The sequence below is a fragment of the Zalophus californianus genome, chromosome 6 (genome assembly GCF_009762305.2).
Source record: "Zalophus californianus isolate mZalCal1 chromosome 6, mZalCal1.pri.v2, whole genome shotgun sequence".
NCBI classification, from domain to species: domain Eukaryota; kingdom Metazoa; phylum Chordata; class Mammalia; order Carnivora; family Otariidae; genus Zalophus; species Zalophus californianus.
Genome location: NC_045600.1, coordinates 93754411 through 93778479, shown reverse-complemented (window position 1 = coordinate 93778479; position 24069 = coordinate 93754411). Strand labels below are relative to the sequence as shown.

At 47.6% G+C, this 24069-nt stretch overlaps 1 protein-coding gene and 1 non-coding gene across 4 annotated transcripts in view; both read left to right on the top strand.

Annotated features, from left to right (window-relative positions):
- Positions 1 to 2085: 2085 nt before the first annotated feature.
- ONECUT1 (one cut homeobox 1) overlaps positions 2086 to 24069 on the top strand; it is a 44920-nt gene continuing 22936 nt past the window's right edge. For all 3 annotated transcript variants that reach the window (XR_003515989.1, XR_003515988.2, XM_027572230.2), the window contains exon 1: positions 2086 to 3551. Coding sequence is in view for 1 of the 3 variants with exons in the window: in XM_027572230.2 (XP_027428031.1) it covers positions 2447 to 3551 (1105 nt within the window). In the remaining 2 variants the exon portion in view is untranslated. The remainder of the gene's footprint in view (positions 3552 to 24069) is intronic.
- Positions 15926 to 16059, top strand: LOC113910717. Its single transcript, XR_003516212.1, has one exon. It is a non-coding gene; the product is annotated as a small nucleolar RNA SNORA70 (small nucleolar RNA).

Sequence of the window (24069 nt, the reverse complement as noted above, 5' to 3'; positions counted from 1 at the left end):
ATGCAGCTTCCCACCAAGATACTGTGATCCACTAGGCAGAAAATATGTTCTATGCTTTTGTGTCTAGGTGTATGAACAGTTAGATATATTTTTAAATAGAGTAATTCTGTTTTCTGAGCTCCTTTATGTCAGTGTGTTTCCCTCCCCCAATTTTTTCTTCTCTGGGGGCCTTAAATTCCTAAATATTCACTGTGCAGGTAGACACTAAGTCTACCAAGATAGATTCCCATTCCCCAGGCCTCCATGGGCATTATTTGGACAAGATAGGAGTGCCTCTGCCGATGAAGCCAACCAGATTAACCAATCCCAGGACGTGGCCACTTTCAAGGAAGTCAGGTTGGACTGTACCCACTGGCTTTGACCTACTTGGATCATGATGTTGCCCTGGTTGTGCCAGGAAACTGGATAAAGAAATGAGCCTCCTCATGCCTTTAGCTGGTGGAAAATTTCCCCCAAGGATTGGCTGGCCCAAGTGTTTGCCTAGGGGACTCAGCCACCAATACCCCCACCACCCCAGCCCTGGCCTCTCCGAGGGTCTAAGAACATTTTCAGCAGAGACACTGTTGGTGGGCTCTGATTCAGTGAGTGCCCCAGGAAAGGAACATACAGTGTAAGTTTGGCCCAGCAAAGGCCACACACACTTTGTTCCACATTCAGACCCAGATACCCAGGCTCTGAGATGCTGCCCCCATTGTGACCACTGTTCGCCCGGGGCTGAGGCTCCGCGCTGACCCGGTCGTAACTGCCAAGGGCTGGACAATGGGCACATCTGTCCTTTCTCTGAGGGATGAAAGCACCTAAGCAGACACGGCTCTGCCTTTTGTTACGGATTTTTTTTTTCTTTCTTTTGTAAATGAAAGAAAGCCTCGGCATGTGGTGGCCGGGTATACGTCCCACATTGGGGGCCTCCCCACGCGTCCCCACCAAGCCCAAGGACCAGGTTCGATTCCAGATTGGAGCGTGATTGTGGGAAGCGGACAATTATGCCCGAAGCTGAATTGATTTTCAAATCTGGAGGCTTCTCGCGGGGACGCCGGGAAGAGGGCGTCCCTACGGGCCAAGCGGAGACCGGCGCGCCTGGTCCACTCTGCCGGCGTCAGTCCTTCCCGCAAGCAGCGGCCTCTGGGTGCTTTACCAGGAGGGTCATAGAGGAACCGCAGGAAGAGCCCAAGCCTCGGCAGCCCTACCCACACACAGAAGTTAACGTGGGAACCCACCAGGGCACTCCCCACCCGCAACATGCGCGCTCGCGCGCGCGCGCACACACACACACACACACACACACACACACACACACACACACACACACACAGTCATTCGCGGAGCAGCACACCGCCTTATTATCAGCTGAGATGAAGAAGGACCCAGGCGGCGGGGGACAACGAGGTATGGCCAGTGCCAGAATTCTTGGCATGAGCGTTCCCCTCTCCGGCCCGTGGAAGAGGAAGGGTGGGCAGAGGGTCAACAGTCACCAAGCTGACCAAGGCATTTAAGATATTTGCTTCTCCTCCCTCCAAAACTGCCGAGCACCTGAGGATGGGGAGAGCGCGGACTCCCAGAGGCCCTCTGGGAAATAAAGCTCGGTAGGCCAGGGTGGAAGGAGTTACAACAGGCTGAGGCTCCCCGGGCAAGCTACACCAAGAGGCAGCAACTGGAGAGAAAGGTGAGGACTTTCCATCTTGGCTCACCAACCGGGATGGAAGCCCGGCAAGTGCTGCTGGGTGAGGGCCCACCCCAGCCTGGGAGCCGAGAGGGGCGTAAGTCTCCTGGGGTTGCGTTGGCTGCCCCAGGTCGCGCTCCACGCCAGGCCTTCGCACGTGCGCGCCGCTCCAGGGCCACCCGGCGCCGCAGTTAAGGCGCGGGGCCCCCCTTCATCATTTGTACGGGGACGTCACGGGCCGCGCGCGCGGGGGCTCAGGGGGCGGGGCCGAGCCGCGCGCTTGCGCGCTGAGCCCGGCAGGCGTGAGGGCGGGCCGCGGCGGCGGCGGCGGCGGCGGCAGCGGCGGCGGCTGCGGCGGAACCGCGGCCACAAGAGTCTGCAACAGTAACCAAGCCATGGCTGGAGCTGGCCAGCGGCGCGGGCAAACAGCAGCCGCGGAAGACGCGCGGACTGCGTCAGGGGAGCCGGGGGCTTCAGAATTCTAAGAAGGAGAGGGGCGAGAGGGGGCCAGGGGCGGGCGGGCTGGGGGCGCCGCGCTCGCCCAACGGCACGGATCCTTTTTGGAAATTAATATTTAAAAAAAAGCCGAGGACGCAGAGGGGAAGGTGGGGGCAAGAGGGAAGGCGAGACACACAGAGAGGGAGACAGAGCCCCACAGTGAGAGGAAGGAAGGAAGAAAGGCAACAGTCGCCGGCAGCCGATGTGAAGACCGGACTGCGTGCGCCCTTCGCCGCCTCTGCCCGGCCTCATCGATGTTGTGTCCGCCGCCCGCTCGCCCGGATCACGATGAACGCGCAGCTGACCATGGAGGCGATCGGCGAGCTGCACGGGGTGAGCCATGAGCCGGTGCCCGCTCCTGCCGACCTCTTGGGTGGCAGTCCCCACGCGCGAAGCTCCGTGGCGCACCGTGGCAGCCACCTGCCCCCCGCGCACCCGCGTTCCATGGGCATGGCGTCCTTGCTGGACGGCGGTGGAGGCGGCGGCGATTACCACCACCACCACCGGGCCCCCGAGCACAGCCTGGCCGGCCCCCTGCACCCCACCATGACCATGGCCTGCGAGACTCCCCCAGGTATGAGCATGCCCACCACCTACACCACCTTAACCCCTCTGCAGCCGCTGCCGCCCATCTCCACCGTCTCGGACAAGTTCCCTCACCATCACCACCACCACCATCACCACCACCACCCGCACCACCACCAGCGCCTGGCGGGCAATGTGAGCGGTAGCTTCACGCTCATGCGGGACGAGCGCGGGCTGGCCTCCATGAATAACCTCTATACCCCCTACCACAAGGACGTAGCCGGCATGGGCCAGAGCCTGTCGCCCCTCTCCAGCTCCGGTCTCGGCGGCATCCACAACTCCCAGCAAGGGCTCCCTCACTATGCCCACCCGGGCGCCGCCATGCCCACTGACAAGATGCTCACCCCGAACGGCTTTGAAGCCCACCACCCGGCCATGCTCGGCCGTCACGGGGAGCAGCACCTCACGCCCACCTCGGCAGGCATGGTGCCCATCAACGGCCTTCCTCCGCACCACCCCCACGCCCACCTGAACGCCCAGGGCCACGGGCAGCTCCTGGGCACGGCCCGGGAACCCAACCCTTCGGTGACCGGCGCACAGGTCAGCAATGGAAGTAATTCAGGGCAGATGGAAGAGATCAATACCAAAGAGGTGGCGCAGCGTATCACCACCGAGCTCAAGCGCTACAGCATCCCACAGGCCATCTTCGCGCAGAGGGTGCTCTGCCGCTCCCAAGGGACCCTCTCGGACCTGCTGCGCAACCCCAAACCCTGGAGCAAACTCAAGTCCGGCCGGGAGACCTTCCGGAGGATGTGGAAGTGGCTGCAGGAGCCGGAGTTCCAACGGATGTCTGCGCTCCGCTTAGCAGGTGAGCGGGCCAAGGAGCTGGGCGCGTGGGGAGAAAAAGGAATTGGGGAAGCTAAAGAGACCGAAGGAGGGAAGGAAAAAGAGAGCTGGGCACGCATCATCCCATCCTCCTTTCCCCAAAGGGAGGTGGGTAATTCCCTGGGCCTGGAAGAGCCAGCGACGGCTCCCGGGAGCAGACCGCCTCCTCCAGGACTCTGTGCATTGGGCTGTGGTAGGCTCCGAGAGCTGAGCGGTACCGCCTGGGCTAGTGCGGGGACGCGTTTGTGCGCGGAGACTGCTGGAAGCGGTCACGGCGGGAGGCGAAGAGAAACCCCCGCACCTGGCCGGACACGGTCTGTGCGTCGCTTCTCATTTGGGCACTCTGGGTTTGGGAAGAGGGAGACAACGCGTGTGTGGAACTATGCGCAGATGCTGCCAGCTAGTACCCCTGGCACATACCCGGGCGTTGGGTTGGACCCTGCCGGAACCGCACGCCCACGTTTGGCTGAACTTGGTGCGGTGACCCTCCCCCCCACCCCCACCCTCGTTCTCACTGTATTGGCGTGAGGCAGGGGTGGGAGGGATGGGGAGCACACTCTGAGAGTTCCGGTAAAAGGTTCCGAAGCCGCGGGAAGGTGTGTGTTTGACGCCGAAGCTGTTTAAGAGTTAGCAAGCACTCTGCCCTGGTAACCGGCTGTGGAAAGGAGAGGAAGGCAGATGGTGCCGAGGTAAGGGTGAGGGCTGCGGAACAGCAAGGGCGCTTACAGCTGAGCCCAGGGACCGCCTTTGCTGCCGACTCATTTACGACTTCACATTTCGTTTTATTCCTCTGCATGATGTTTCGAATGTATCCCCATGCATGGGGGTGGGAGTGTGGACATGACTCCCAAATCTGCGAGCAGAGGTCTCCCGGCCCCAAACCCGGAGGCCCGGGTGTTTCTGAGTTGAGCTGAAAAGTCTCCATGGCGCTGCACAGACAGCGCCTAGCCTTCTCAGCCTCTCCAAGCCAAGGTGCATGGAAGGCTCCAGGAAGCTGGCCGAGGGGACAGCTTAGCCTAGTCTGAATCACACCAGAGATTTCAAGCTGATTTGGCGACCCCCGAGGGCAGAGGACACAAGAGGAGGTAGAGCCAAGGGCAGCCGAGGGCGGACACGGTTTGATGAGACCCTGCCGACTTGATTGACTCCTGGGTCCGTGCTACTCCCCCCACCCCAGTCTCAGGCTGGTGCCCTGGCCTGAGTCCTGGCCGAGGAGAAAGGTAAAAGCCGGAATGAGGGTTTGTTAATTAACTGATCGTTCTCCATTAATTCGTCCCTGGAGAATGAGAGACAGTCAATCCGCTCAGAGCCGGGGGCACTGAGCCGTTTCACAGTCTAAAATCAAAGCGAGAGGCCAGAGCCCCCTCCCCCACCTCATGCGGGCCAATGAGAAGCTAGAGGGAGGCAGGTGCCGGCGTGCCAGTGAGCCTGCGGCGGGAGCCGGAAGCAACCCCAAAGCACTCTTTGGGTCTGGGCACTGTTGGCCTCCCTCCGTGTGCTCCAGTTCATGAGTCTCTGCCCCGCCAGGTTTTCCAGCCCAGCCCTGTGCTCCCTGGTTCCAAGCAAAATCCCCACGCAGGCTATTATTGCAGCTTGTGCCTGGAGGTCAGGAGAGGTGGAGAGAGGAGGACAGGAAGGGAAAGGGAGAAGTTGACAAGGTGCCCTCTGGGGCTCCCACGAATCCGTTCCCTAGCCCTGTGTGCATCCACCATGTCGCCTCCCACCCCCATAAGCTGACTGAGACTGGAGGGCAGCTCAGGTTCTAGAAGGGGTGGGAGAAACAGATACCCTTCTCCCTGACTGCTCAGCCTCTGCGGCGCCCAAAGTAGTCAGTGCCTTTTCACAAGCCCACGTCAGCTTCAGAACCTTGTACCCAGGCAGTGCTCATATAGGCCTGTCAGTGGGGTGGGGGGAAATGGAGGAAAGGGTTGGAAATGAAAAGGGATTCCCCCCCAAGCTTGTTACCCCCCACCTAGTGAAGGTGCCCCAGTCACCCCCTGGAAAATCAGGCTGACAGGTTCTGTTCAGAGATGACCCCCGGCCCTGGAAACCCGGCCTTGCGCTCCAATCAGCGCGAGCGCGCTCTGACCTACACGCGTGGGTGCCGCCGCAGGGCTGTTGAAGCGGGAGCACTAGTACTGAGACCCTCCGGTGGAGGCGTGGGCCCCATGCCAGCCAGTGGTCACCGGACCCAGGACACTCTGGCACCCAGTAGCCTAAGATGAATCCGGCTCACCTGAGGCACGTGGCCTTTTTCTTTGCAAAAAATAGAAGGAAAAAAAGGAAAATCGGAGACTCTGGCAGGACAAAATTTGGCGCCCAATCCCAAGTGGAATTGCGTACTAGGACCCGGATGGAGCGTCGAGTATTTAATTTTCCTTTCTTTAACTTAATTGAAGGGGTGGGAAAGGCTGGGATGGGGGCACTTGCGGAGCGAGCCCAACCGGGAGCAATCCCATTACACTGCAGGAACCACGACCTATTTTAAAATCACGGAAAAACAGGGAGCCTTCCCTTTAACATTTTCATTCGGGAGTGGGGAGTGATGCGTTTCCTGGACTCTCCAAATGATCCCTAGTAGGCCGGATTACAGATTTAAACAAACGCATTGCAGGGCACTTTGGCCAAGGCTGTGGGACATTGCCTGCCCTTCCCCACCACCAGCCTCCACGCACAGGGGTGCCCCTTGCTGTTTGGCTCACTGTTACACTAAAGACCCCTCAATCTTGTCCTTACCCCTCGGGCGGTTCCTTCGCTCATTGGCGAAGAGTGGCTTCTCCACGCCCGTCCCTGTACACGAGGTTCCACAAAGCCTGTTGCAGAGAGTCAAAACCTACACACTTGGCAGCATGTTTGGGGACGCGCCTTCTCCTTACAAAATTACATCGGCTTGGTGGAAGATGGGAGACAGGAGGAAATTCTCACCAAATTAACTACCTTTAAAAAATCAATACGTGTTCCCTCAATATAATACTTGCTGCTGCCCCATTAAAGTACAGTGCAGCTAGGTTTGCGGCCACATCTCATCTGAGGTGAGGTGGGGGGGCTGGACTATATGGGTGGGTGGGCGCCTCCCCTCTGAGGGGGCACCTATTAAGACTTGAAGAGATTAGTTTCCAATTAAAGATTTCAGAAGGCTTTGGCCACAGTAGGGGAGTGGTCAGCGTTTGAGGAGGCTGCAACGCGCACCCACCAGAGGGCACAGCATGGCGGACAGAGGAGGCAAGGCCCAGCGGGTTAAGCAGGGGTGGGTGCTGGGCCCCTCTGACCCTGGGGTACCTGAAGGAAGGGTACCTCCAAACAGTGCCTGGGAGACTGCCCTGTCTCCGGCATCCGGGACTGCGCCCCCTTCCTGTCCAGAATTTGCCCCGGAAGGACCTGAAGGAGAGCCAGAGCCTGGGGTGGGGGGGGGGGGTAATGTTCGGCCCAGGAGGTGGCCATGAGAAAGTCTCACAGGGACCAATCTGGGTTGTGTTTGCCATAAGTGGCCTTGCGGTCTGGTTGATTGATAACTGGCCTCCACGCAAGTCCATTTGCTTTTTGTTAATATTTATCCCGGTGGGTGACATTTCAACTGTCCCTCGCTTCCCTGGGCCAAGTGAGACAAGAAGTAGGAGTGCAATGTTGGGCCTTGGGAACCTCACTTCCCCAAATCTCAGACTCCTGGGCCAGGAGAAAAACCAGGACCGGGATTCGGGAACTGGAAGGGTTCCTGGGCCCAAGAGAAGACACCAAGTGGACTGCTTCCCTCTCACCCCACTTCTCACACAGTGCAGCTACTCCCAGCGGCTGCAGTTCGAACAAAGGGCCTGCGGGCATGGCCAACCCCTTCCGCCTCACAGCCCCAGAGCCAGTTTGACTGCCTGGGAGGAGGTGTGGGGGGGGGGGTGAGAAGGAGTGCCTCCTCCAAAGGCTTAGGGTGGCCTCCTCCCGACATGCAATGGTGGGGGCAGCCAGTTGTCAGGAAGAGTCCCAAAGAACCCCCACCCTCTCAGGGTGAATGGTGGCCATGTGCCCAGGGAGTGGGCTGGGGACCCCCCAACACACACCAGCACTGTAGGAAACGAAAAGTTCTCACCCCAGTCACCAAAATGCTCTTCATGGGCCTTTCTCTGAGCTCATGCCTGACCCCTTGAGAGTTTGGGGACAATAGTTCCTTCTTACAGTCCCCACTAGGGAGCACAAACCCCAGTGAAGGGAGGAAGGAATGCTTAGTGTTAAGAAGTGTGCATATGGTGAAGATTGGAGCCGACTGTTTGGCAGTGGTAGGAAGACGTGCTTGTGAGGCTTGAGGAGGCCTGGTAGTTATTGTGTGGTGACCCTAGTGTCAGCACACACAGGATGGATGCCTGAGACAAATAACCCCATTCTGATGGTCCCACCAGTGGGTGCAGCCCCAAACGTCAGGCCCCTTAGAAATGCCCAAAAGGTGATTAGGGTCAGCCAGAGCAACCCACTGACCCCAGGGCTGTAGTGGTCACTAGAGACCCAGGCCCTACCATAACTATTTTGCAAATGGCACTTGGGACAGACTGTGCCAACAATACCAGTTGCAGCCGCAAAGTAACTCAAAGCCCAGGCTGCATCTTTCTTCATCTTCAAGCTTTGATCCTTAGTGCCCTGCAGGGAGCTGGCATCCTGCCCTCCCAGATGCCCTCCATGGGGCTCACCTTCCCGGGGAACCTGATGGGCTGTGTGCTGAGATAGCTCCGCACGCCCCCTGCGGGCTGCTGCCGGCCACCAAATAAGCTCTCGGTTCAACGCGCTGTGGAGAGGAAAGGGATGCATGCTGTGGCTTTGTTTTTACAACATCGTTGTACTGCTGATATGCAAAACAGCAACTATTTTTTTATAGGAAAGACGTGTGGAGGAGGAATCTATCTTGGTCCCCAACAATGTCTGGGTATTACCCCACTGATGAGACAAAATTGCCATCCCCCCCAAAGTACACCCCAACTCTGACCTCTCTCTCAACAAGATGTGCATTTGGATTTTTTATCCAAATTTTAGTTTTGCTGGCATGTTTTTATTTGAGGAAAGCAGGGTCAGAGTAGAGAAGGTGATCCTGGTGGGTCTCAAGTAGGAGTAGGAGGTTGGGGCTGGAGGACATAGTACTGAGAGCGTGGATTAGTGGTTCCTTTGTTTTGTTGTTTCCCCTTCTAGCTAACTGACGGGAGTCAGGAGGGAGCCCTGAGGCTTTGAGCTTGGAGGGCTTTGTTTTCTCTCGTGTGGGGTGGGTGAAAGGGCCTGCGTAGGCCGACCGGCCTGGAGCCTTGGTGCGGCGTCAGGACCCTGGACAGGGCCCCGCCAGTGCTAGCCTGATCCCGTTTCTCTTTGCTGCTGGAAAGTGGGTAGAATGCCTTTGAAGAGTTGTAGTAAGGAAGCGAAAACTAACAGCTAATATTCTGAAGTTTATGAGAAATCTTGAGGCCCCTCCAGGAATATATACCAGCACAGTCAAGTAATCAAAAAGATCAAACCTATCCTCGTCGATCAGATGATTGATCTTTTCCTCTCTCCCCAGCAGCTTTCTCTGTGTGTCTGAGTACACGTGCACACCTGCTTATAAAATCGGAATTTGAGTCCCTATGGGTGTGACAGGGGTTGGATCATTAAGCTAAAACGTTCAATTCAGTCCCTTTGATCCGTGCTGGGGAAAATCTATAGTCATCTCTAATCTACGAGGTCTTTAAGAAGGTTGTTACATGAGCTGTTTTGATGTCATCATTTCCACGTTCATGGCAAATTCAGCTAATCAAAAAGACATTGCTACCCGAAGTTCTCAGAAGAAATAGTTCTTACAGAGTGTATCGGTAAAATTTATTCTTGATTTTCTTGTAAGAAAGAAAATCCTCAAGTCTGATGGAGTTGGGTAATTTAAAAAGAGGTTCTCTGTGTCTTGCTCCTCAAAATCCATAGTTAGAAGCCTTGCCTTTCAAGTAAGTGCTCAGTGCTCTTTGTAAACTCCGCATATTGGAATAAACACCAAGTTAATGTTTTAAATCAACCAAGGAGCCTTGATGGATTGGATGAGAAACAACTAGTTTCATTCCAATTAAAACAGCAGAATTTCCACACTCTTGGTAAAATGGAATGGTCCCCAGCCTAGGGTAGCAATAGAAGAAGAGTCTTACTGAAGTCATGGTAGTTAGGATAGATTTCTCATAATTCTGGATAAAAACATTCAACAAGTTTCATTAAATACTATTTTCATCATGTCTCTATTTAAATAAGATAAATAAGCACCTTTGGGAGAAGAAAACCACTATTTCTACATGAAAAGTGCCAGCCTCATAGAGATCAGTAAAAAGAAAGAACTGATTTCTTATGCATGTGAATTTATTGCACAATCATAAATTCCTGTTTTCTATCAATAGATTTGCACAGGTTTTTATTTTGTGACAAGTAAATACTAATGAGGTTTAATTTCCTCTTGAAGTGATAGGATTGGATTACATGATTAGACAATCACAAGACAGTCTGATGATTTGATACAAACCTAAGAATTTATGTTTTATCACTGAGTCTTGCTATAGATTCATCTATCTTATGTTCCTCCCAAAAGATGTTACATTATCATAAAGTTGGAAAAAAATTAGCTTCTAGAATTTTTCTTCTCCTTTAGATGAGACAATTTGGTAAACCAACAGCTGAACAGAACCAGTCCCTGAAATACTACCCATCCAATTTGTCATGGCATTTGTTAAGGAAGGAGCTTATGTCTGTTGTGTACATTCTGTTAGTCAGCTACTGTACTAGGACATAGATGTTCTAATTTAATATTCTATTTCAGTGGCTCCCACATCTTTCTCCATGTTGGAATCACTTAGGGACCTTTACAAATATGATTCCTCGCTAAAACCCAGGCCATGACCTAGGCATTGGGATTTTTAAGAGCTCTGAGGTGATTTTAATGAGCAGCAAAGTTGGGGAGCCACCAGTTTATGTGGTAGTTACTATTATTTTCCCTGTTTCTGTGTTCACTGAGGTTACATAACTTATCTCTGGTAACACAACTGGAAAGCACTGGTACACTGATCTCAGCTTTCCCTACTCAAAGCCCAGAACCCTCTTACTCCCCACCCTGTGCGTGCTAGAACAGATCCACCAGGTCAGTGGACCTAGAATGTGGAAATGTCTGATTTTACTATCATAAACCCTCGATCTAGAAAGTGTCTGCATAATAAGGGCGCCTGGGTGGCTCAGTTGGTTAGAAAGTGTCTGCATAATAAAGGTCTTGAAACTGGAGAGTGTGTATCCTCCTCTGCAACTCTCAAGGAAGGTTACTTATGGAAACTTATTTATTTTTTACTCAAGACTTATAAGAGAGACTTTTTATTGCTGTCTTTTGAAGAAGCAGCCAGAGGGAATGAAAGGCAGTATGAGAGCTAGACATGGAACCCAAGTCTCCCTATCCATTCGTTCACTTAAACAATTATTGATGGGCAAGAACCAATAATTAGATGTGTTCTGTGGGTAGAACTGGTCCCCTGGGACTCCTGCTTGGAGGAGGGCCCAAAGGCCCAAACCTCCCATACTTTCAGGCATTGGTGTTCACTGCCCCTGTTGCTATTCCAAGGTTGCCTGTTACTTATGTTTTAGGACTCTGCACACAAAAAATAATAAATTAACTAAAACTCTGTATATAAGTTGGTAATCATCCAGAGGATAACTTAAATCTCCCTCAAACACTGGGTGTTTACAGTTATCCATGTGTCTCTCAACTTCCTTTGCATATGCCATAGGGTACACAGAATCGACAGTTTCTGAAATCACCACTTTCGTTTTTGCATCTGGTGATGATCTCATAGTCCCAAAGAGAGGTTATCAAAGGAACACAATAAACTATGAGCTTTTCGCTTTCGTTCCTGTTGTCTTCTAAAAACAGATCAATGGCAGGGGAAATTAAATAAATAAACGAGCGAAGCGCGCCACCTAGTGACCTCCGTGCTCACTGCAGGTGAGGTGCGTGAGAGGAGTGGCTAAACGCGATTCAGGTATTGATGGAGTCACAAAATCGTTCATTAAGGCAATTTAATCTTTGCTATTAAATGTCCTTTCAATTCATTTGCGATAATTAAGATGCAGTTAAAGTGATTAAATTCTAATTACTTATTCTAGACAAGGACATATTTGTCACACTAATGCGGTTAACTAAGGACTCAGAAAGAAAGTTAACATTTACTTCAAATGATGCAACTGGAAAAATCAGTTCCTCTTTTCATCATTAATCCAGCGAGCTGGGTGATTATGTAATGGCACTACAAGCTCATTAAGTAGGGGAAGTGCTGATTAAAATGACTGCTAGGAGGAAAACCTGAGCGAGGAGCACCTCGGTAGTTCGGTTAGCATTCCTAGCAAAATTTCTTGGTGTTCTTTTCTTCTAAGCCCCGCACCTCAAAGTAATAAGCAGCTCCTGAGTTTTATCCTGACATTTAAGAAGGGGCACCTTAGGGGCGCCTGGGTGGCTCAGTCGTTAAGCGTCTGCCTTCGGTTCAGGTCATGATCCCAAGGTCCTGGGATCCAGCCCCACGTCGGGCTCCCTGCTCTGTGGGAAGCCTGCTTCTCCCTCTCCCAATGCCTCTCCCCCTGCATGTGCTCTCTCTCTGTATCTCTGTGTCTCAAATGAATAAATAAAATCTTTTTAAAAAAAAAAGAAGAAGAAGGGGCACCTCACAGAAAGCCTTTATTGCCAGCCTACAGACATCGTTAAACCCAGAGATATTTTTATGTGGTAAGTGGATTCTCAGCATAGGGAGGAGCTGGGCAGATGGGCTGGGAGGGAATTCCTGAAGTCACCAGCTCCAGAATGAAAATGTCCACTGAAGGCTTCTGAGGCCACTTCCCTTCACATAAGCACCCTTTCCTGTAAGCAGTCCTTCTCCCCTTCCCTAGGTCCACTTTTATGGCCTTTGATGCGAGGGGACAGATTCCTCTGCACGGGATCATGCCCCGTTTGATTGTTATGCACACTCTGAAGACTGCTAAGTCTACCTCAGATGCAAATCAGTCTTTTTCAGTATTTTTCTGCATTCTCATATAAAGCCATCTGAGATTATAAGCCATGAAGTTACTGAGGCAGTTTTACCATAAAGTCCACAAACTGTTCCCAGCCTCTTATGATAGCTTAATTATGAGTGCTCGTAAGAGGGAGATGAATTGAAACAACTGAATTTGAAGTTTGCCTTCCTTGCAAAAATGGCTTCCTAGCCGTGTTTCCTTCATAAGCAAAGAAGCTAAAGTTACTAAATTCATCAGTCACATAAGTCAAGCCACTACCTTTAAAAAATAAATTGGCGGGCGCCTGGGTGGCTCAGTTGGTTAAGCGACTGCCTTTGGCTCAGGTCATGATCCTGGAGTCCCGGGATGAAGTCCCGCATCGGGCTCCCTACTCAACAGGGAGCCTGCTTCTCCCTCTGACCCTCTTCCCTCTCGTGCTCTCTATCTCTCATTCTCTCTCTCTCAAATAAATAAAATCTTTAAAAAAAATAAAATAAAAAATAAAAAATAAATTGGCAATTATTTGGATACTTAGAGTTACTATTGATTTAATAGATCATGTTATGCCATCTTACACTACTAAAACAAACAATTTAAAGTTAAAAACCCTGGGCTAAAAATCAAAAGCCCCAGAGAGAAGTTTTCTTACTAGTTAACTCAGAGAACTTGTCATTTACCCTTTCTGAGGCCTCAGTCTCCTTAAATATAGAATGAAGGATTTGGTTTAGGGTCCTTCCATGTCCCACCTTCTATGATTGATTGTCTTCTGGGATGCCAGATTATCCATGGCAAAGTCTCTTGTCTCTATTTAGTGCTCTGTCCCAAAGTCAGGGTTCAACGAGGTATAAGGTCCAGGGGTTCATCTCCTGGGCAAAGTTTCAGATCAGGTTCTACTGTCACATGGTCAAGAGAAAGCAGCCCGTCTAGTCAGGAGTGCCACCTTCTGGCACAAATATGCTACAGTTTGAGATCACAATCCCCGTGTCCTAATGATACAAGTTGTTGGTGAGGATTTGGATCAACAGGAAGTCGTACACTGCTGGCTGTTTGGGAATGTAAATTCGGACCATTTTTTCAAAAGATAATTTAGCCTTGTCTCATAACCCTGAACCTACACCTATCCAGTGGTTTTACTCTTTGGCATATACCCTAGGTAAACTCACAGACGCTCCTGGAGATGTGTACAAGACTGTAGCAGAATTATTCATAAGAGCAAAGAAGCCAGAAACATTCCAAATGTCCATTGACAAGGGATTCATAAATTGTGATATACTCACATAATGCAGTAGTATACTGCAATGAGAATGAACGGGCCAAAGCTATATACAAGTCTTAGGAACAATGTTGAGTCTTAGGAACAACGTTGAATTTAAAAAAAAAAAAAAAGCCACGGAAGATCACATCAGAACAATACCACTTTTCCAAAGCTCAAAAGCAAGCAGTGCTGAACAATTTATTGTTTGGAGATACATAAGTATGTGGTAAAGCTATTTAAAAAAACAAATGAATAATAAACTCAGATTCCAGAGTGTGGTTACCTCTGGTAGGGGAAGGTCAGAAGATACGTAGCATTACAAACCAGTGATACTGTACTTCTTTTGTTGGATCTGCCCTCACAAATGTTTATTTTGTTACTAGGCTTCCTATCTTAAATAGCCATATTGTTCCTGGAGGTAAATATTTTTTAATTTTAACATTGGAGAGGAAAAAGATTGTTTTGTTTTTCTGGTTCCCCAACCCAAACAGCTTGGACCAAACAAACCCCACAGCATTTGTACACAGTTCCTAGCCACGTACTAAACATCAGCCCTCCTAGAAATTATGTTCTGCCAGTTGTGGACAGGACATAAGAAGTGAAAGAAGATGTTTATCTCAGCACTATCTAAGAGCCAAATTATTGAAACAGCCCAAATGTCCATCAACTGATGAACGGATAAAGGAGATGTGGCATGGAAGCACCTGGGTGACTCAGTTAGTTAAGCATTTGACTCTTGATTTCAGATCAGGTCATGATCTCAGGGTCATGAGATCGAGCCCCGCATCAGGCTCCACAATGGGCATGGAACCTGCTTGAGATTCTCTCTCTCCCTCTCCCCACCTGCTACCCACTTGCACACTCTCTTTCTCTCTCTCTAAAAATAAATATTTTTTAAAAAAGAAGATGTGATATGTACATACAGTGGAATATTACTCAGCCATCAAAAAGAATGAAATCTTGCCATTTGCAATGACATGAATGGAGCCAGAGAATATTATGCTAAGCGAAATAAGTCAGAGAAAGACAAATACCATATGATTTCACTCCTATGTGGAATTTAAGAAACAAAACAAATGAGCAAAGGGAAAGAGAGGCAAACCAAGAAAAAGACTCTTCACTATAGAGAACAAACTGATGGTTACCAGAGGGGCAGGGGTGGGAGTTGGATGAAATAGGTGATGGGGGATGAAGGAGGGCACTTGCTGTTATGAGCACAGGGTGATGTATGCGAGGGTCAAATCACTATATTGTACACCTGAAACTAATATTACACTGTGTTAACTAATTGGAATTTAAATTAAAAACTTTAAAAAAAAGTAAGAGAGGAAATTTCATTAGATATGGAAAGAGGGGTTTGTTTTTCATTCATTTGAGCACCAGCTACAGCACTGGTGTGCTCAGTACTGGGGACGGCATATGCAGCAGATTTGTCGCTTAAGACTCAATCTAGTGGGGAAAAGAGACAAATAGCTATTCATTTCCTTCTTGATTATTTTGTGTGTATGTGTGTGTGTGTGCCAATGAAGAGAAGTTTGGGGTGTGATGAAAGGACAGTTTTGAAGATCTGGAAAATGAATAGGACTTGAGTCAGAAATGGAAGAAGAGGTCCCCAGGCAGAGGGAACAGCAGTATGTGTGGAGGCCCTGGTTGAAATATGTTTTGCAGAAGATTGCTAGAATCTGAATTACTATATAGCTGAAAGCTTGTTTCTTCCCTAGCACAGCTAAGTGACATAATACCTTCCCATCAATAACAAAAGTGTTCTCAGGCACCTGGGTGGCTCAGTTGGTTAAGCGTCTGCCTTTGTCTCAGGTCATGATCCTGGGGTCCTGGGAAGGAGTCCTGCATCGGGCTTCCTGCTCAGCAGGGAGTCTGCTTCTCCCTTTGCCCCTTCCCCCAGCTCGTGCGTATGCTCTCGCCCTCTCTTTCAAAAATAAATAAATAAAATCTTAAAGACAACAATAACAAAAGTGTTCTCCCAAAGTTTTCAGTGCTAGAGAGGAGTGGGCAGAGGGTTTTATATTCCTCTAAGGGTGCAAATCAGATTGGTGAAGGAGAGGTGGAGAGAAAATATGTTTTGGTTAAAAAGCTTCCCAGGTCTGCAGCCAATTAAGCCGACTGTGCTCTTTGTCCATGGGGGCCCAGTGTGCCATGGCTGCAAACAGTAGCCTCCTTGGTAGTGTATGCAACCTGTTGATTGTATGGGTTGCCCTAAGGGACCTTGGAGACAGCCCTTTCCAGTGGATATTGAGGTCTGACCTCATGCTATCTCCAATCTAGGCTGCAGACAGGTATGCGGGGTGCCTTTGGAAACCCCAGGGCACAGTAGCCAGGGTCCACATTGGCCAAGTCATCATGTCCATACGTACCAAGCTGCAGAACAAAGAACATGTGATTGAGGCCCTACGCAGGGCCAAGTTCAAGTTCCCTGGCCACCAGAAGATCCACATCTCCAAGAAGTGGGGCTTTATTAAGTTTAATGCGGATGAATTTGAAGACATGGTGGCTGAAAAGCGGCTTATCCCAGATGGCTGTGGGGTCAAATACATCCTTAATCGTGGCCCCTTGGACAAATGGAGGGCTCTGCACCCATGAGAATCTCGGCACTGCCCCCTCCCTCTTCATGGCCACCAATAAAACCTACTTCCTGTCAAAAAAAAAAAAAAAAGCTTCCCAGGGCGCCTGGGTGGCTCAGTTGGTTAAGCGACTGCCTTCGGCTCAGGTCATGATCCTGGAGTCCCGGGATCGAGTCCCGCATCAGGCTCCCTGCCCGGCAGGGAGTCTGCTTCTCCCTCTGACCCTCTTCCCTCTTGTGCTCTCTATCTCTCATTCTCTGTCTCTCAAATAAGTAAATAAAATCTTTAAAAAAAAAAGCTTCCCAGATGAGGGGCACCTGGGTGGCTCAGTCAATTGAGCATCCAACTCTTGGTTTCAACTCAAGTCATGCTCTCATGGAGCATGAGATTGACGAGCCCCAAGTCAAGCCCAGCATGGAGCCCCCCCAACAAGCCCACCATCGAACCCCGCCAGCACCCCCATCCAGCCCCCCACGTGGAGCCCCACCTCCAGCTCCTGTCTTCTTGCTCCTCGGGGAGTCTGCTTGAGGATTCTCTCCCTTTGCCCCTCCCCATCCGACCCCCCACAGGCATACCCACCAGCATGCTCTTTCTCTCTCATGAATAAATCTTTTTTAAAAAAAAGCTTCCCAGGTGATTTTAATATAACTCCAAGTTGAGAATTAGAACATTGATACTGAGAATTTAAGGGCAAATGACCTTTATTTTTGCCCCTTTATTTATTTTACCATTTTTCTGGAGTAATCTATAGTTCCATAATTTTATAGATAGAGAGGCAGATAGATACAGATAGATAAATATATAGTGGAATGAAGTTGTCAGATGTATGCTTTTGAAAGCAAACTTGAGTGAGATAATAAGAGAATAGCAGTAACAAGAAACTAGCTAGGAGGGGGTGGAAATAGATTATGAGAGTCTGATTGTGTGTCATTGTCAGCAGAGGTGGAGAAAATGGGTGGGCAAAATTTGAGAGATCTATCTGAAGTAAAATTGAGAAGATGTCGTGGAGAGCGAAAATGAAAGAGGAACAGACTCCTAGGGTTCTGATTTGGAATGCTGGGTGCTTGGATATACCTTTAGCCATAGGGTGGCTGTGTTGATGTGAATATAAAGATAGAACGTTTCAGAATAGCCCACACTCTCAAGCATATTCTTAAAAGAGGTGGGCTCTTTGGCCTCCACACAAATTTGAGATGTAAAATCAGGTAGATTGCCTCTGCCTGGCAGGAACATGTTACTTAATTGGGGAGACATAATGTTAGCATCGTGCTACTGAGGTGAAGATTGTGGATTCAGTCCATTGGGTCTGGTTTTTATTTCCCAGCGTTGGTGGGCAGTGATGCGTGCTTTCATTCCAACCAGCTGCCAGCCATTGAGCCCACAAGAGCCTTGAAGAACCAGTGTCAAAGGTTAGCCCAAATCTGTTTCTGCTGGTAGAGAAATAAAAGCAGTCCCCTGTAACAGTAGGTCAGGAGCCCTCTGTCTATGAGCAAAGCCAACAGGGGAGGGGATAGAAGCACAGACATGTTGGAGGGCAGATAAGTGTTGGCAAGTCTTGGTTTTTGTCACATCCACATCAGTTTTGGGTAGGAATTAACCCTTCCAAAGTCAAATTTTGTTTTTCTCTAATCTAGTTTACACAGTTGTTGCCCCATGAAGCCCCAAATTTTTTTAAAGAATTATTTTTAGTTAATTGATCTTTATTTTTGAGTATGTATTATGTGCACATCGTGTTTTAAAAGTTAACACAGAAAGGTATACAGAGAAAACCAAGTTCTCCTCCTAATCTAGTCCTTCAGTACCCAGTTTCCCTCCCCTAGAGGCAACCCTTGTTACCAGTTTTTTGGGTATCTTTTAGAGATAGTCTATGACTTTTCAAGTGTGTGAGCATGCCTCTGCATGCATGCGTGTGTGTGTGTGTGTGTGTGTGTGTGTGTGTGTGTGTGTGTGTATCCCTCTTTTAAAATAATCAAGAGCCTCTTCCAAATAATAACTTCTAGGGGGAAGATTGAATGCGTATTCTGCTCTCTGACTGATGGTTGCCTTCCTAGAAATGTATTTACAGGGCACCTGGGTGGCTCAGTTGGTTGGACGACTGCCTTCGGCTCAGGTCATGATCCTGGAGTCCCGGGATCGAGTCCCACATCGGGCTCCCTGCTCGGCAGGAAGTCTGCTTCTCCCTCTGACCCTCCCCCCCTCACGCTCTCTCTCTCATTCTCTCTTTCTCAAATAAATAAGTAAAATCTTTAAAAAAAAAAAAAAAGAAATGTATTTACATACCCAGCAACGTGCTGCCCAGTGCAACTATCTGAGCGCTACAATTAAGGAGTAGCACAGGACAACCACCTTTCTGGGTATGTTGAAAGTGGTCTTAAGTGCTTCAGTGGAGGTCCCTTTAATCCAGCTCTTTTATGTAATACAACTTAATGTAGGAAAGTTGTTAAAAATTTAACCTTATATAAATATATGCTCTCTACCACCTAGCTTCCCTACTTTAAAATAATACAATACCCAAATACAACTACTGTATCATTTTAGAACACTACCTTCAACACAAAGGTAGAATTTCTTTTTCGGTGAGTTAATTATTGTATTCTGTATATATATATATATAATTTTAGATCCTGTGTTTGTCATGACATAGCTTTAGTAAATACGTTTTTACTATTTGTGGCCTACCTACCATGTCCAAGCACCTCGTATCTTATTTTTATAATATACTTTTTAATTCCAGTTTTCTCAAAAAAAATTTTCTGAAAAAAAAACCTCCTTTATAAAGTATTAATGTTTGGGCACCTGGGTGGCTCAGTCAGTTAAAAGCATCTGCCTTCAACTCAGGTTGTGATCCCAGAGTCCTGGGATCAAGCCCTGAGTTGGGCTCCCTGCTCAGCGGGAAGCCTGCTTCTGCCTGCCACTCCTCCTGCTTGTGCTCTCTCTCTCTCTCTCTGTCAAATAAAATCTTTTTAAAAAATAAAGTATTAATGTTAATCAAGGAAAAGGATGACAAGAATTACCCATAACACTCCCACTCTGAGATAACCCCTCCTTTTCGTGAATATCCTTCTTATCTTTCCTCAGTGGGGTAATACACACTATTTTATAACTTTTTAAAATTAAAAATCCCGGGGCGCCTGGGTGGCTCAGTCGTTAAGCATCTGCCTTCGGCTCAGGTCATGATCCAAGGGTCCTGGGATCGTGCCCTGCATAGGGCTCCCTGCTCTGTGGGAAGCCTGCTTCTCCCCCTCCCACTCCCCCTGCTTGTGTTCCCTCTCTCGCTGTGTCTCTCTCTGTCAAATAAATAAATAAAATCTTTTAAAAAATTAAAATTAAAATTAAATTAAAAATCCCATATTATTAAATTTACAGTAGAACATTTGAAAATACATAAAAGAATAATGGAGACAATAAAAATCCCTGATAATTCCATCATCCCTCTCCCTCCCAAACAGCTCATGACCAGCATTCATTCATGTAGCAGATATGAATAGATAAGGTGTTTGTGATTTGCAGGACGGCAGAGATGGACAAAGAAGGACAAAGACAGTTCCCTCTGCTCTTAGAGCACTCTATGTCAGAAAACATTATACATTTTGTGTTTTATATCTATGCTGTAATTTAAGCAATCCCCTACTTTTGGACACTTGGGTTGGTCCATAAATTGATTGGGTAAGCATAAATTTTTATGACTTTATAATATTTAAAAGTATCATAACTGATACAACCTTTCCAACAACTTTTCTATCACTGGACATTTCAGTGATTTCAGAGGTTTGGATTTGGCTTTGTTTTTACCATTACTAATGAATGACACAGCAGTCAGAAACATTATACATAAAACATTACTGAATATTTGTTTTACTCCTTCAAAAATAATTTTTCTCTAGTTATTAAAGTAATATGTACTAGATGTAGAAGCTTTGGAAAATATGAAACATTATAAACAATCCAACAAAATCAAATTATCCATTCCGTAATCCAGAGATGATACCTGTGATTTGTTGGCTTGTTTCCTTCTAGCTTTTTAGAAGTACAAAGATGGGGCACCTGGGTGGTATAGTTGGTTAAGCACCTGACTTGGTTTCAGCTCAGGTCCTGATCTCAGGATCTTGAGATCAAGCCCCCAAATGGGGCTCTGCACTCAAGGTGGAGCCTGCTTGAGTTTCTCTCACCCTCTTCCTCTGCCACGCCCCACCCCAGGCTACTCACACACATATTCTATATATAAAATAAATAAGTCTTTAAAAAAAAAAACAAAACAGGGGGTGCCTGGGTAGCTCGGTCAGTTAAGTGTCTGCCTTCCACTCAGGTCATGATCTCAGGGCCCTGGGAAAGAGCCCAGCGTTGGGCTCCCTGCTCAGTGGGGGGTCTGCTTCTCCCTCTGCCTGCCGCTCCCCCTGCTTGTGCGCTCGCGCGTGCTCTCTCTCTCTCAAATAAGTAAAATCTTTTAAATAAATAAAAGTACAAGGATAAAGATACATTTAAATTTTTTATTTTTCACAAAATTGAGCTCATAGAGAATTTACAGTTGACAATGTCATTAACTACTATCCAAAAGCTTGATTTTTTTAAATTTTTATTTGGAAATTATTTCAAGTTTTTTAAAAAACAGTACAAAGAACATCCATATACCCTTTCCCCAATTGTTAACAGGACCAGCCAACCAACTGTTAGCTTTTGCCCCATTTGCTTTATCATATGTGCACACATGGTCAAGTGCTCATGCTCCCTCTCTGTCCCTGTCTCTCTTTTTCTCTCTCACATACATACATACACACACACACACACAGAAATCTTTTTCATGGACCATTTGAGGGTAAGTTACATCCATTTGGTCCCTTTCCCCAAAATACTTAAGAGTGTATTTCCACGAGTAGAGCTCTTCCCTTATGCAACTACAGTTCACTCTTGTCAGTTTACCCAGTAATGTCCTACATAGCATTATTCTCCTCCAAGACAGGATCCAATCTTGAGGTGAGTTGTCATATCTCTTTTTTCTTTAATCTGAAAAATTCCACAGCCTTTCTTTACCTTTTATAACACTGACATGTTTGACTCATACGATCCCCACTTTTATTTTATTTTATTTTATTTATTTGCCAGAGAGAGAGAGCACAAGCAGGGGGAGCAGCAGGCAGAGGGAGAAGCAGACTCCCCACTGAGCAGGGAGCCCGAGGTGGGGCTCGATCCCAGGACCCTGAGATCATGACCTGAGCCAAAGGCAGACGCTTAACCGACTGAGCCACCCAGGCATCTCTGATCCCCACTTTTTAAAAACAATATTTCTCATTTTGTGTTTGACTGATGTTTCCTTGTGAAGGGATTGAGGTGATGCTTTCTTACCCAGAAAGCTGCATGGGTGAGGTGTGTCCTTCTCAGAGGATCACATTAGAGGCCCACAAAGTCTGTCTGTCCCTCACTTAACTGGTGAGTTCATTTCGATCAGCCAGTCAAGCTGTTGCCAAGTGTCTCCACTGTATAATCACTATTGTGAGGTTGTTTTGTTTTTTTTTTCTTTCTTACAACTAATAAGCAATCTGTGCGTAGACACTTCAAGGTGATGCAAATATCCTACTTCTTTTAAAAATTCCCCATAGATTTAGCATCTACTGATTCTTGCCTGATCTAGTCTTTTATCACAATGGTTTCAGAATGAGTCTCCATCTCCAGCAGTCCTGCCAGGTTTAGCAGACAGCTCTCAGCTTTCTTCATTGGTAAGCGCTCCCTTCCCTTTCATTGATTCATCCATTTATTATTGGTGTAAACTCAGACATTCCTTTTTTTCCCTGATGCTTTATAATTCATTACAGTACTCACGTATTTCAGTGCTCAAATTATCCCAGATTTGACCAGTGGGAGCCCCTTTAATCCAGCTCCTGCATTCTTGTGACATTCGTCCTTTTTTTTTTTTTTAACTTTCTGGTGTTATAATAAGATGTACCAAGCTCATCTGTTACCTACCCTGTCCCAACCCTAGAATATGCCACTTTCTAATGTATTATGCTGGGGAATGATATTAGACACCAAGAAGTCCTGGGTGCTAGGGGTAACTGCTAGGGTGACTTTGTTTTGGGATCCCCCAGAAAAATCCAGGAAATATATGTATGCTTATTTATATACACGCACGCAAATATACATATATATTCATACATACATAATATACATATACTCATAAACACGCTTATGTACATATTTTTTAACCAACTGAGCCACCCAGGCGCCCGACTACATATTTTTTAAATCATGAGTTCACACCAATATCTTCACATCCAGTTGCAATAGACACCCACAGGATTTTTTCTTGCCTTCTCCTATTCCATATTTGTGCAGGCATATCTTGGAGATATTGTGGGTTCAGTTTCAGACCACTGCAATAAGACACATATTGCAATAAAGTGAGTCAAATGAATTATTTGGTTTCCCAGTGCATATAAAAGTTATGTTTATACTATATTATTAAGTGTAGAATATCATTATGTCTATAAAAGGTGCATACCTTAATTAAAAATACTTTATTGCTGGGTGCCTGGGTGGCTCAGTAGGTTAAATGTCTGCCTTCAGCTCAGGTCATGGTCCCACATCAGGCTCCCTGCTCAGTGGGGAGCCTCCTTCTCCCTCTGCCCCTCCCCCCATTTGTGCATGCTCTCTCTCAAAAATAAATAAAATCTTAAAAAACTTAATTGCTAAAAAATGTGAACCATCATCTGAGTTTTAGCAAGTCATAATCACTGATCACAGATCACCATAACAAATGTAATAATGAAAAAGTTTGAAATATTTTAAGAATTACCAAAGTATGACACAGAAACACAGAGTGAGTAAATGTTGTTGGAAAAATGGCACTAATAAACTTGCTTCATGAGGATTGCCATAAACCTTCAACTTGTAAAATAATAATAATAATAATAATGCAATATCCACAAAGCACAATGAAACAAAGTAGGTCTGTCTGCCCCTTCCTCTACAGTAAGAACCCTGGCATCCAGAACATCTCTCTTTCTTTCTCTTTCCACCACCCATACTTACTCATTTACTCAATCTTATAATACACCTAAAATAATTTCAAAATTGCTTCACCCATACCCATAAAATAAACAACCTAGTATAAAAATGTTTAAGTAGGGTTCATTTGCAATTCTTACCCCATACCTATGCCCCAGCATCACTGGGGAACTTGTTAGAAGTCCTACTGATTCAGAAACTCTGAGGTAGAGCCCAGGAACCTGTGTTTTTACAAGCTCTGGGAATGAGAAGCATAGCTGGAAATATGTAGCATGGGTTTATGATAGGTGTATGTGTGTGTACACAGAACCAGGTGTTACTATGTAAAGTAGTGCTTTAAATGTATTCTAAATGTAGGGGTACCTGGATGGCTCAGTTGGTTGGGCGACTGCCTTCGGCTCAGGTCATGATCCTGGAGTACCAGAATCGAGTCCCGCATGGGGGGGGGCCCCCCCCCTCCCTGCTCAGCGGGGAGTCTGCTTCTCCCTCTGACCCTCCTCCCTCTCATGCTCTCTCTCTATCATTCCCTCTCTCTCTCTCAATTAAAAAAAAAATCTTTAAATGTAACAGCCATAGAACAGGTCCAGTGCAGACTAATAGGGATTTTTCTGTCACAGCGTGGGTGCGGAGGTGTAACGTAAGAGAAAATAAACACCCCAGTTCTATTT